The sequence below is a fragment of the Myotis brandtii genome, unplaced genomic scaffold (assembly GCF_000412655.1).
Source record: "Myotis brandtii unplaced genomic scaffold, ASM41265v1 scaffold115, whole genome shotgun sequence".
NCBI classification, from domain to species: domain Eukaryota; kingdom Metazoa; phylum Chordata; class Mammalia; order Chiroptera; family Vespertilionidae; genus Myotis; species Myotis brandtii.
In genome coordinates, this window is record NW_005353967.1 from 1,298,796 (window position 1) to 1,311,814 (window position 13,019).

The 13,019-nt window shown below is 40.1% G+C and overlaps 1 protein-coding gene across 1 annotated transcript in view; it reads left to right on the forward strand.

Moving 5' to 3' along the window:
• The window catches only part of CDH6 (cadherin 6, type 2, K-cadherin (fetal kidney)), a 49,979-nt gene extending 40,207 nt beyond the window's left edge, over positions 1 to 9,772 (forward strand). Inside the window, exons 8-11 of the mRNA XM_005857885.2 lie at positions 361 to 482; positions 1,515 to 1,632; positions 1,765 to 2,016; positions 7,210 to 9,772. Coding sequence (XP_005857947.1) covers positions 361 to 482; positions 1,515 to 1,632; positions 1,765 to 2,016; positions 7,210 to 7,700 — 983 coding nt within the window. The 3' untranslated portion in view covers positions 7,701 to 9,772. The remainder of the gene's footprint in view (positions 1 to 360; positions 483 to 1,514; positions 1,633 to 1,764; positions 2,017 to 7,209) is intronic.
• Positions 9,773 to 13,019: the final 3,247 nt, after the last annotated feature.

Genomic DNA, 13,019 nt, shown 5'->3' on the forward strand with positions numbered 1-13,019 from the left:
CCCCTTGTCCACATTTCCCCACCTGCCTGCTTCCTTGGCTTCCTTTAAAATCTGGCTCTAAAGGGCCTCTGTAGGGTGGCTTTTCTCTATACTCTGATGTTTATTACCCAGTTATACTCCATCAACACATGTACCTGTGTCTCCCAGGTATCTCCCTCAGGTGTACCTAATGGACCAGAAGTACCAAACGATCTAATTCTACTTTTTTGTGACTACATTGGTACTGAATGCTCTCTGGTACTCACAGCAGCCTTGGAGAGTCTGTGCATGAATGAGAAAGAAGGAGTGAGTGACTATTGTCTAAAAGGGACTGGTGACCAACATATAAATGTCTCTTCCTTTCGTTTTGGCATATTGCAGATAATCCAAAGCAGAGCAGCCGAGTACCTCTCTATATTAAAGTTCTAGATGTCAATGACAACGCCCCAGAATTTGCTGAATTCTATGAAACCTTTGTCTGTGAAAAGGCAAAAGCAGATCAGGTGAGTTTCATACGAAAGTAAATTAATTTAGTTGGGTTAATTTAGATCCTCTAATAATTCAGATGATAAACAGAACCAAGGGCCAGTTTTGAATTATCTATGAAGCGAATGCTAACAAAATTAATACTATAAGTAAGAACCAGGATGAATGTTTAACTTGCATAAGAGAACAAACACTTTTTAAGAACTGGAAGTTCATCAGTCTCAAAGTCTGATGCTGATTCCAAATCAGCCTTAAGGTTTCATTAAAGTAGATTAGTCACAGCTTTATTGGAAAAATCTTTATTGGTAAGCAGATAGTTTTAATTACCATACATATTGGAAAGTAATCGCTAGAACATATTTTACAAACTCCTATGATGCATAGTTCCACTCACTTACATTGCCCATCTGTACAAGTAATACACATTCATGAGTGCTTTACACATGTCCCCATCTGAAATAGGTCTTTTCTGCCAGTGATATAGAAATTATGTTTCAGTTTGTCAAAATAGAAGTGCACTTTTAAAATGCATGCTAACGTGGGCAGCTGAAGTTATGTGTTTTATGTACCAATTTTCTTTTTAACTTTTTTGTAAGTTGATGGCTTTTGTATATGCCCAGATTGCATTTCTCAGCAGGCTGGCCACCGGTTGCCTCCATGTTCTTAACTTACAATGTTGTCACAGATCACTGTGATATTGTATAGCTTTGTATCACCCTAGAGCTGATGTCTCTCCACCCAGGTGACTTTTGTCCCTCAGGGGGCATTTAGCAATGTCTGGGACATTTTTGATCATCACAAGGAAGAGGGTGCTACTGGTATCTAGTGGAAAGAGGCCAGGCTTGCTGCTAACTTCCTACAGGACAGCCTCACCGCCAGGATTAGCTATAGCTATTTCCAACCCATCAGTTCTTTGCATAGAGTGGACTCATTGTAAACTTTATAGAGGCTATCATTTTTTAAATTAAAACTAGAGCAATTTACTGCAACACTGTAGGAAACACGTTAAGTTACAAAACTTTCTGACAGCTTTGTGGTTTGGGTTTCAGTTGATTCAGACCCTCCGAGCTGTTGACAAGGATGACCCTCAGAGCGGGCACCAATTCTCCTTCTATTTGGCCCCAGAAGCAGCCAGTGGCTCCAACTTTACCATCCATGACAACAAAGGTAAATGAGCCCACGTGACTTTCTCTATCTCTATACTTACACCTGTACCTATATCCCTCTATTCCCCTCCCAATTGATCCACCACATGAGGCGGTATCCACATGCACTCACCAATTTGCTTTCCTGTTGCAGACAACACAGCGGGAATCTTAACACGGAAAAATGGCTACAATAGACACGAGATGAGCACCTATCTCCTGCCTGTGGTCATTTCAGACAACGACCACCCAGTGCAAAGCAGCACGGGGACAGTGACTGTCCGGGTCTGTGCATGTGACCACCATGGGAACATGCAGTCCTGCCACGCGGAGGCCCTCGTCCACCCCACGGGCCTGAGCACGGGGGCTCTGGTGGCCATCCTGCTGTGCATCGTGATCCTACTAGGTAAACTGCTTCTCCCTGCATCCTCTCTCCCCATGCTGAGGGGCACACTCTCTTACTGTGACACTCTAGCCACCTCCCCCCTTAAGGCATACAGCCTAATCTAGGTGAGTAGAGTTATATGCTGAGAATCTGTGTTGTTCCACCATGAACTAGCTTTTGCTTGACTCTGGCTTTGGGGAATGAGCAGATGTGGAACTTGCCCGTGTTTTTACCTACCTAGGGAACCACTGCACCAAAGAATCTCTTACCTATCAGACTGGGACTGAATCTCAGGGGGACATGAGGGCAGCATAAATATACGCTCTTCGTTTCATTTGTTGGTTAATATTTAACCTGACAAACATTGTTAAATTTTAAAGAATGAAAGTCATCTGACATGGAGTATCTGATGAAGGCCCATTCTATGAAGGTCAAGTGTAAAAATCAATGGGAAACTGGAAAGAGGAATGCAATGACTTTTTCTCTCTCATACAGGAAAACAAAAGCAAATAAATTTTCTCTAACCCAGCAAACTTAAACCCACTTAAATAACAACCTTCTTAGCATTGCTCTATAATTGCCATGCATAATATCTATTATTTCTCAGAATCTCGATAATAAAGAATTTCTGTGACCAAGGAAATAAACCTGGGACCTAAAAGATACAAATGTAAGAAAAGCAAAAATCAAGGTGTAACAATTCAAATGAAATTTTTTTACCCCCGACCAACAGATTAAGCACATAAGCTGAGCTCAAAGTGATCCAGCAGCATCTTGACTGTTGTGAACTAAGAAATAAAATATTAGCTAATGCAACACTTTCAAAAATAAAACTTAGATTTGTATAGCTTGCTACACAATGGGAAAAGAAAAGTAAGAACTTAGAGTTAACCTGGTTACCTGGGGGAGTGGGGGGGGGGGGGGAGTGACTTTGAGAAGAGCTAAGTAAGACCTACATTTCTCCAAGAAGAGAATGAGAATGCCTAGGGATCTCTGCTCAAGAGCTTCACATTCCAGATCAGCTCTGCTAATTATAACAGAAGCCTTGAAACTCAGCTACAGAACTGTGCTGTGATTCTCTTTGTCATCTAATCTTTGGGGAAAGTATTTTAAGATATGAGGATAAATAAAAACGACAGTATGCAAAGACAAATCAGTGCTCCTAATGGTGAGCCTGTAAAAACTGTTTTGGAAGAGAAGAATATGAATAGTTTTAATTTTTATTTCTTAAAGGAGGTTATTTTTAGAAGGGCTGGATGGGCAGGTAGAATTCCAGGGACTCTATTATGGTCTATGGAAGGAGAGCGATTCTCATCTCTAGAGGTGATTCTTCCTTTCCCTCATCACCTACCCATTTTCTCCTTCCCCTTTCTTCCTCCTGACCAGCCCCCTTTACCCTCCCTTTCCATCCCTTCCCTCCACTAAATTCGCTATCTCCTCATTACTTCTAATTTGCCTCAGTGCCTCCCACATCTTGTCTAATCTCTTCAGCATTCTATACTCATTAAAAAAGAAGAAAAATGGGATTTAACCTTTAACTAGGCTCACTTCATGAGCTAGACACTGAGCAAGATACTTTCCAAATGTTTTTTTTCTCACTTAAACCTCTGCCCCATCTGGCAATATATTTATCTGCATCTTAAATGTGAAAACTGAGGCTCCAAGATATGCAGTCACACAGCTAACAGGTGACAGAACTAAGTTCCAAACTCAGGTCTTGTCCCCATGAGCCTTGTGCTTCCACGTGGTATTCTACTTTCTTTGTGAAGTTACGGAATGCAAGGAAACTTCTAGGCCAGTGGTCGGCAAACTGCGGCTTGCGAGCCACATGCGGCTCTTTGGCCCCTTGAGTGTGGCTCTTCCACAAAATACCACATGCGGGCACGCACGTACAGTGCGATTGAAACTTCGTGGCCCATGCGCAGAAGTCGGTATTTTGTGGAAGAGCCGCATGTGGCTCGCGAGCCGCAGTTTGCTGACCACTGTAATCTAAGCTGAAAGAGAGCTGGAAGTGAAGCGACAGAGGAAGAAAGTGGAAGTAAACCTGAGAGTTTATAAGAGAAGGAAAGCCAAATAGGAGGGGATCTGCAGTCAAGAAAGTGGATCAGGTGGCAACTATTGTTTTATTTACAAAAACAAACAAACAGTAAAACAACCGCTACATTTCGTGTCTCTATGGTCCTTTAGAGTTTGCAAAACATTCACATATATTAACTCATTCCTGACAACAACATTGGGCATTATGATATTGCTTCTCTTTTCAGAGAAGGAAACGGAGTTAGACAAGTCAAATCCTTTAAGTAAACCTGATCCCAATGCCTTGCTACTTTCTAAGTTATATGGTGGGGTTTGAGCACAATTTTGTCCACAGGTCTCCTCCTCCAAAATAATTTTATTACTGTCTTCTGCCCAAGGGAGTCAGGGAGGGGGAGGCTCAGTGACTGGGAAGGGCACGTCCTTGGTCAATTACTCTCTCGGAACTTTTTTGCTCCGTGTGCTTAGATCACACGTTTTCCATTTATAAAAGTTAGCTTTGGAAAGCTCTCTCTTCTTGACAGTTATACTATCAAGAAATTCTGTTCAGATGTGCCTCGGGCTACTAAGAAAAGATCTAGGCAGTGGTAGCTGTAGGAGCATTAGGCAGTGAATAAATGCCTTTGAATGACTGGATATACCCTCTCTCTCCTAGACAGCTGCACTTTTAGGTACACATAGGACTAAAATAAAAGATGTAGGTAGCTTAAGCTGGGGAAGAATTAGGAAGTGATAAATGCCTGCCTTCAATAATGGAACAAACCCGTGGATATCAGAGTTTAATTTTTTGAGAGTGAGTTTGCTTGATGCTATTCTCTAATCCCAAAGGCTGCTCTTACAACCTTCTGTTTTGCAAATCCATGTCACTGGTCACACTGCAAGGCAGTATAGAAAGGTAGATTGTGAGCATCCCTTTGCCCAAAGCCCTGCAATTTCTACCCACCCAGACCCCAGAGTAAAGTGAAGGCATACAGAAGCACCCACAACCCCACATGAGGTGGCCCTTCCCTACCGCTCTCCTCTCCTGGTTCCCGCTGCTCCAGCCACAGGGTCTCCTAGCTATTCCTCAAACACTCCAGGCACTCTCTCTCCAGGGCCTTCTACCTCTAACCTCTTCACCAGAGAGCTCCTTGGATAACTCCTCATGTCTTCGCTTGAATGTCACTTTCTCAATGATGCAATCTACCCCCAAAATAAATAGACAGCCCCTCAAACATGCATGGAAGCACTCCCATCCTCCTGACTCTACTTATCACCTTTCTAGTACTTTCCGTATTTGTTATGCACATTGTTTATTTTCTGTCTCCTCTACCACCACCCCCTGCCCACCTTATTAGGACTTGATCAATTTTTTTATTGATAGTGCCAAGACCTGAACCTGACACAGCGTAGGCACTACATAAATATTTATTGAATGAATGAATAAATAAATACCCTGAATGGACATGACAAATGAGGCATCAGAATACTCTCTGGCAGCAAAAGACAATGTTATACAACCACACATTTGAAAAAGGCAAAATTGTATAGCCTTGAGAAATGGTCTATAATCCAAACATGTGTCAAAGCATGGTTCAGTATGGGCTTTGTAGTCTGGCTGACCTGGATTTCAACTGCTTGTACATGTGACATCTCTATGTAACTTCCTCTATGTAAAATGGAATTAATAATGATGGTACCTATTTTGTAGGGCTATTATTATAATTAAATGAGATCAGTATGTAAAGCACTTAGCCCAGTGCTGGACACATAGAACTCTCTCAATAGGTAACCAATTATCAATACTATTAACATCTAAAATGTTAATGTATAGACACAATGTGTGCATGTATCCATTATTATATAGGTAAATATAAATATTCATCAATCATTCTTTTATTTTATTTTTATTTTATTTTATTGAGGTGACATTAGCCAACATGAACATATAGGTTTCATGTGTGGATTACTAATTTACAAAATCTGCATATAGGACCATGTGCTCACTACCCAAAGTCAAATCTTCTCCTGTCACCTCATATTAGGATACCTTTCTTCCCCCACCCCCCGCCCTCTGGCAACCACCACACTGCTGTTTGTGTTCTTAATTCGATAAATCAATTTTCATGGCTTATTTAAAAATGGGACCATGTTATGGATGACGGAATAAAGAGATGTTACTGGTACTTCCTGTAATAAAGTCCCCTGCACAAACCCAGTTTAACAAGGCATGTTCTTCCCTGGGTAGCTGTTGTCTCTCTACGCTGTTGCTATGTTTTTATTTTCCCACCCATATGTCCATTTGCAGATGTGTGTCTCTACAGGTAGCCAGCTGTGTTCTAGCCAGCCAGCTGGGAAGAAACATCAGGAGCTATTTAAACACAACTCTTCCTTCATCTCTAATTTGACTTAGGAGGAAAAAAAATCAAAAGACTGAATATCCAGGCAATAAGCTTGCAGAACATGAATCTTTGAAAGATTTCCTTTTTCATCCCCACTTAAATGTGTGCATTTTGTTTAGCTTGAACAGAAATAATCTGGCACGTGTATGACCTGACCCCTTCGAATGGGCTGAAATCCAAAGTGGCTTTCGGAATTGTATCTGGGTCTCTCCAGGTATTATCTGTAATGTTGCCTCAGATGTGGGAGAGGTATGCAAATAGCCACATCTCTACTTTGGGTTCGAAACTAATTTTACAGTCTTCTCAGGAAAACAAAAAAGAAAGCACAGTGCAAAAGTTATTTTAGATGTGGAGTTATGCAAGCCCTTCCACACGTAGGGAAGGTGCCAGCCTTGTGCTTTTAAGCAGACTCGGAGCGTTTTCGGTGTTCAGCATAATTTGCACTCTCCCTGCCTTACTCTCACTCCGGCGGAGCTTTCTTTTTCTATTAGCATTTTCTCTATTCCCTTCCCTTGAAACCAGTTCGTTATTTCAAAGCAAAAAGGACCTACTGACAAAACCTGGCAATGTTTTATCCTCTGCTTAAATGGTGCCCTTCTTTCAAATATTTCCTCCGTTTCTCTGGGGTCCTGCTTTGATCCTGCACGAAGGCAAATGCGCGCTTAAAGAGGTAAAAGTTGAGTCTGCACTTGCCTAGAGGACTTTTAAAACTTGCCCTGGGCGCCCAGGCTTCCCTCCCGGCTGGCACTGGGTGGCACATTAACCTCCCCTTCCCTTGCTGTTTTGTTTCTGCTTCCAGTGACCGTGGCGCTGTTCGCAGCTCTGCGGCGGCAGCGGAAAAAGGAGCCTCTGATCATTTCCAAAGAGGACATCAGAGACAATGTTGTCAGTTACAACGACGAGGGGGGCGGCGAGGAGGACACGCAGGCCTTCGATATCGGCACCCTGAGGAACCCCGAGGCCATCGAGGACAGCAAATTGCGCAGGGACATTGTGCCCGAAGCCCTTTTCCTACCCCGACGGACTCCGGCCGCCCGAGACAACACCGACGTCCGCGATTTCATTAACCAAAGGTTGAAGGAAAATGACACGGACCCCACGGCCCCGCCCTACGACTCCTTGGCCACCTACGCCTACGAGGGCACCGGCTCGGTGGCCGACTCCCTGAGCTCGCTGGAGTCGGTGACCACGGATGGAGACCAAGACTACGATTACCTTAGTGACTGGGGCCCTCGCTTCAAAAAGCTCGCAGACCTGTACGGAGGGGCCGACAGCGACAAGGACTCCTAATCCGTTGCCTTTTCCATTGGACGGAGGATGCTGAACTGTGTGACGTGGCTGTTTCTTCCTAGGGACCCACTGCTCCCTGGAGGGTGCCCTGTCCCGCCCGGTTCAACCAGTCGATGGCTGCAGGCGTGTGGCTCCGATGGCAGAGACCTTTTTCTAGTACACTTTTATGAGCTTCCAAGAGGCAAATGTTTATTTTTTAGTGCATCCAGTGAACCACGTCGGCCCCGCAGGCACCGTGCTGGAGGAGAGGATGGAGAGCAGGACGTGCCCCCGCGTCCCCTGGGGGACGTTTGGACCATGTTCATCCCACCGGCCTGGCCTTTTGTACTCCACCCATTGACTCAGGTCAGCTGACTGCTCTGACTCCACCTTTCGATGCTAACGGGATGAAGGACTGTTCTTTAAGGATAAAATATAGTTTTAGTAAAAGAAATAAGGGAGGAACGACCGTGAAGTTGTTCCCGGTATATCAGCTCACAAGGAGACAACGAACTATATATATATGGGTGTGTATTTCTGTCGCAATGAATTTAAAATGACATTTGCCCATCCTGTTTTTTCTTCAAGAACTTTTTCTGACACCTGTGACTGTTCTAAGCATGATATCCACCAATGTTTTGAGATTCTCATTCCTCTTAAGGAATAGGAGCAAATTAAATAGCGACATTCAAAAACAACCAAAAAAATAAAAATAAATAAGACCTCATTCCTTACCACTAACTCATAATTTGTTATATATTAGCCATGTAAAAGTTTGCCCTTGTACCATAGAAGGGAAAATTGAAAATAGCTAATAATATTAACAAAGGAGATATTTAGCATATTTTAAAATCTGGGCCACCAAATGTACCACAGATCACTTGAATTTTTTCCAACCGTCAGTAGGTTAATTACAAGTAAGTCTAATTGTTTAAAAAGTTCTTGAAGGAACTTTTCTGAGATAAATTTTAACTTCTTGTCTGTAGTTGTTGTCAGTATTATTCTAATATATACTTGAAAGTAGCAGTGTGAGGTACAATAATTCATGTTCTCCAGATACTTCTTACTAAATGAAGTTGCATTAGTAAAGGTAGATTAAATAAAACTTAAATCCCACTCTCAGAGTTTAATGGGGTGGTAAGAGCTAGTCACACTTGAACCTGACACCCTGTCCTTCACATCCGGAAACACCTATATATTTATATAACGTGATAGATGTAGATGAACGTTGAAATCATGGTGAAAACCTACATATGACATGCTTGGAAGATGCTTACAAAGGGAAAAGTTGGATTCCCTACAACAAGAGTGTTTAAGATTATAATTAAAATGATAGTTGGCTTTCAAAAGCATTAATATTTTTTCATTGTTTTTAACTTTATTTCCATGGCAACTCTGCTCTCTTTGTCTTTGAACAATGATAAAATAATGGTCTCAAATGATGACAGAAGATAATGTACAATCCATCCAAATCTATTATTTCTCTAATTATGCAATTAGCATCATAGTTATTACCAGAAGACCCAACCAAACTGAACTATTCCTTTTGGCAGGTTCAAATCATTTATTTCATGTGGCTGTTCTAATGACTTTTATCATTAGAATCTTCATGGGCAGTCATCAAAAATTTCCAAAGTACTGTAATAAAAACATCCTTATTTTGAAAACTTAAAAACAAAACATATCTTAAGAATATGCAAAACATATCTTAAGAATATGCTGACTTCAATTATTAATCTTAGAGATTTATTTTCAATTAATGCTAATTTTCTACAGATAATCTTAGTGTCATATCCATTTGGGGATAATGTCATATCAGCACATAATTTTTATTTGGAAACACACTATCATTTAGTTAAGTTTTAAATAGAGATATTACCCAGGAAGTAAATATGGCACCATTAAAATTAGAGAAATGTAGTGTTTTGGATTACCCATTTAGAGTGAAAAATTTTTACAACCATGTTATTCCTTGTGTTTCCTGAATGTTTTCCTATTTTGTAAAGTACTTCCCTGTATACTAACAAGTATTTCACGCTTAGGTTATTTCCTGCTTTTATGGTTTTCTTTTCCTAGTTACACACACATAGGAATGCAAACAAAATACTACAGGAAGGTTTCCTTGTAATGAAGTGACACATATCATAGTCATAGGTAAGCACTGGAAAAAGGTAGCTTAGTAAAGTTAATAAGAATTAGTTATCTATAGCAATAGACCAGCACCTTAATCACATGACTTACTGTAAAATTAAAGAGTTCCTATCATAATGTTTTATGTCATGTAACAAATTGAATCAAGAAAGTTCTATAAAAAGAAAATTATCAGCAGAAGTCTTCCTTTTGAACTTTTGGCATGAATTGGAAAGTCTGAGGGCTGACACTAGCAACTTCCAATATTTAAGGGTAAGGTTTACTCTTTCCTCATAAGTGAGAGTATTTGAGATGTAATTGGCCAGATATTTTATCCCATCCTAAAGATGATACAGTCAGTGTACCAAGATCAGGTGAATATGACTAAATATTGAAATAACTATTTAATCTCTTACCACAGAAGCTGATGATGAAGTGAATGTCTAAGAAATTGCATAATTTGAGACTGTAGCTGAATATTTAGCAGTAGGGTCCTGTTAGCATCAAGGCAGAGTACTATTTTCCTACCATTAAGACTCTTTGACATCATGAAAACGATAAGAATCACCATTCCATTATTCCACCCAGGTCTAACTTCCTTCCCAACAAAACATCAGGTCAAGGACCAGGGGCAACACAACTGATCACTGGAGAAAAAAAATTAAGATTTTTCAGCTCACTTTTCACATTGTCTCTGTCCTGATATTAGATGTTTGTGATGAGAAGTATGAAAAATAGAAAGAGGTAAAATTTTAATATTTGCTTTAATTACTAAGAAACTAAAATTCAGTTAATATAAGCAGATTGCTTTTATGGGTTGTTTCAGGAACTTTGAGGTCTTTCTGAGCCCCCCACCCCCAAGAATTTCTTTAAACCACAAAGATGTTCACTGGAGTAAGCTGACATTTAAAAAACATTCAGCCATTGTGCATACATTTAAAGCCCCTTCACTTCATGGTCACTTTCTCCTGAAAGGCCTAGAATTTATTTGTCCCCAAATAAAAAAACTAAATCTAATGGGGGAGAAGAAAAGATGGCTCCATAGAACTATAAGAGAGGGGATCTAGGCACAGTAAATATTTTTTTTTACAGAGCTTTTTTTAGCTTTACAGTTTAGGTGCTTAAAGGGAGGTTCAGATTTAAATTGATTCTATTTTCTTTTTTGTTTGCTTGTTTTTTATATTTTTTTATTGATTTCAGAGAGGAAGGGAGAGAAAGATAGAAATATCAATGATGAAAGAGAATCATTGATTGGCTGCCTCCTGCACGCCTCCTGCACTGGGGATCGAGCCCACAACCCAGGCATCTGCCCTTGACCAGAATCAAACCCGAGACCCTTCAGTCCATAGGCCGATGCTCTATCCAGCTAGGGGTACTCTATTTTCTATTCAATTTTAACTCAGTATAAAAACTTGTGGTTGAGTTTTCATTTTCAGCTCCCAAAAAGTTGTGGAAAAGTTCTTAAAATTGAATCTTTATCCTAGAAGCATCTCAACTTTTTGGATCCAAATTAACTTTAGAATGTTTCCATTATTTTCATTGTCAAGTACATAAATTTTAGTTATCCTGATTTGCTGAACAAAGCCTTATATCAAATGTTTTGTCTTGAAATGCATACACTATGATTGGAGATAATAATGTATATACTATGATTGGGCATTCCTCAGTTCTATAAACTTAAGGGCCAAAAAGACTCCAGTTGAAAGGAAAGAACAGAGTGGAATCCTGAGAACAAACCAAATATTTAAATCAGGTATAGCTAAATGTATTTTCCCCAGGAAATTCACCACCAAATAAATTACTGTATCTTAATCACTAATTTTGAAGTAGTGTAATTACTTTGGAAGAACTCTAGAAAGTCATGACCCCACTATTTTGCAAGGCATCCTCTGAAAAGGATCATTTTAGTGTAATTTTGTCTTTTATGTTTTTATCTAGATGAAATCTTTTTTGAAATTTGACAAGGGATGAAAAATCTACTGCGTTTACATTAACACTACAAGTCAGTCTTCTTTATCAGATTGTAAGAGAGGAAAGATCAAGACATTGTGTGTGGATCTTCCGGAGGATGAACTATTTTGTAAGGTCTGACAGGCAGCTTTCTTTTCCAGAGCATACAGGATCCCTATATGGTCTCCTGAAAAGTTCAGTGCTATTACAGTGCAGCATTTTGAATATCCCTCTGGCATCTTTATGGAATAATTTTCTGAAGGGATAATTCTCTACTAAAATATATCAGACCCTGACCATATTTAATACCCTCTTAGAAAAGAAATACAATGACTTGCACGCTTGTTAAAAGTTAATAAAGAAATAGCTCATTTTTAAGGCCACACGTTTACGGTCTCTGCATCGTCAATTTAATTTAAGCATTGCTGAGACAATCTTTAATCTACTCCCCATTTTGTAATACCTTATTTATGATGCATTTTCATTTTTTAATTTGGGGGGAACATTAGCCCGACCAGAGCCAGCAGATGAAAGTGCCGAAAGGAGGTCAGATGGAAACAGAGCCTTTTACCCACTGTCTCAGTCAGGACCCAGGCACTTAGCTGAAGAGCCACTGGGTTATTAGATTAATTTCAAAAGAGCTTTTATGAATTACTTAATTCTTTTTCTTTTCCTTTTTTCTTTTTTTTTGAAAACCTATGGACCACAAACTCAAATTTCTCTTCAAATGGGGTTAATTTGACAAATGAGGCATGGACCCAGCGTTGTGGAAAAAGCTTTCCACTATAACGAGATCTTGGTCTTTCCTGCGAGACTGTGCTATTCATGTAAATATGTCTAGAGGCACCTTCGATAAGCTTTTAGTTTTCTATGATCTGTTAGCTTAGTGTTTATTAAGGAATCAAATGTATAGAATTACTAGGCATCCAGGGGGAATGCCGTGTAGCAAACGTAAAACTGATCTTCTCGGAAGAAACATAGGAACGCTTCCAAACCACTGTACTCTTTTGTTTGTGATTATTTTCATTGCTTTGAAAGGACACTGCATAAGAATAGGCCTTATAATAAATGCTACATGCGTCTTCGGTAGTATCGAGCTAAGGCAATTTGGCTTTCTCCTACTGTGATTTGTGATTTTTCAACCCAGAAAAATCAAAGCTTTCGGGTATTGATTGTTTTTAATTAAAAACACTCCCAAGTACAAAGTGAAGCCGATGCCACCCTTGAAGATTTACTGGCTGGAGTGCTCGGTTCATATCA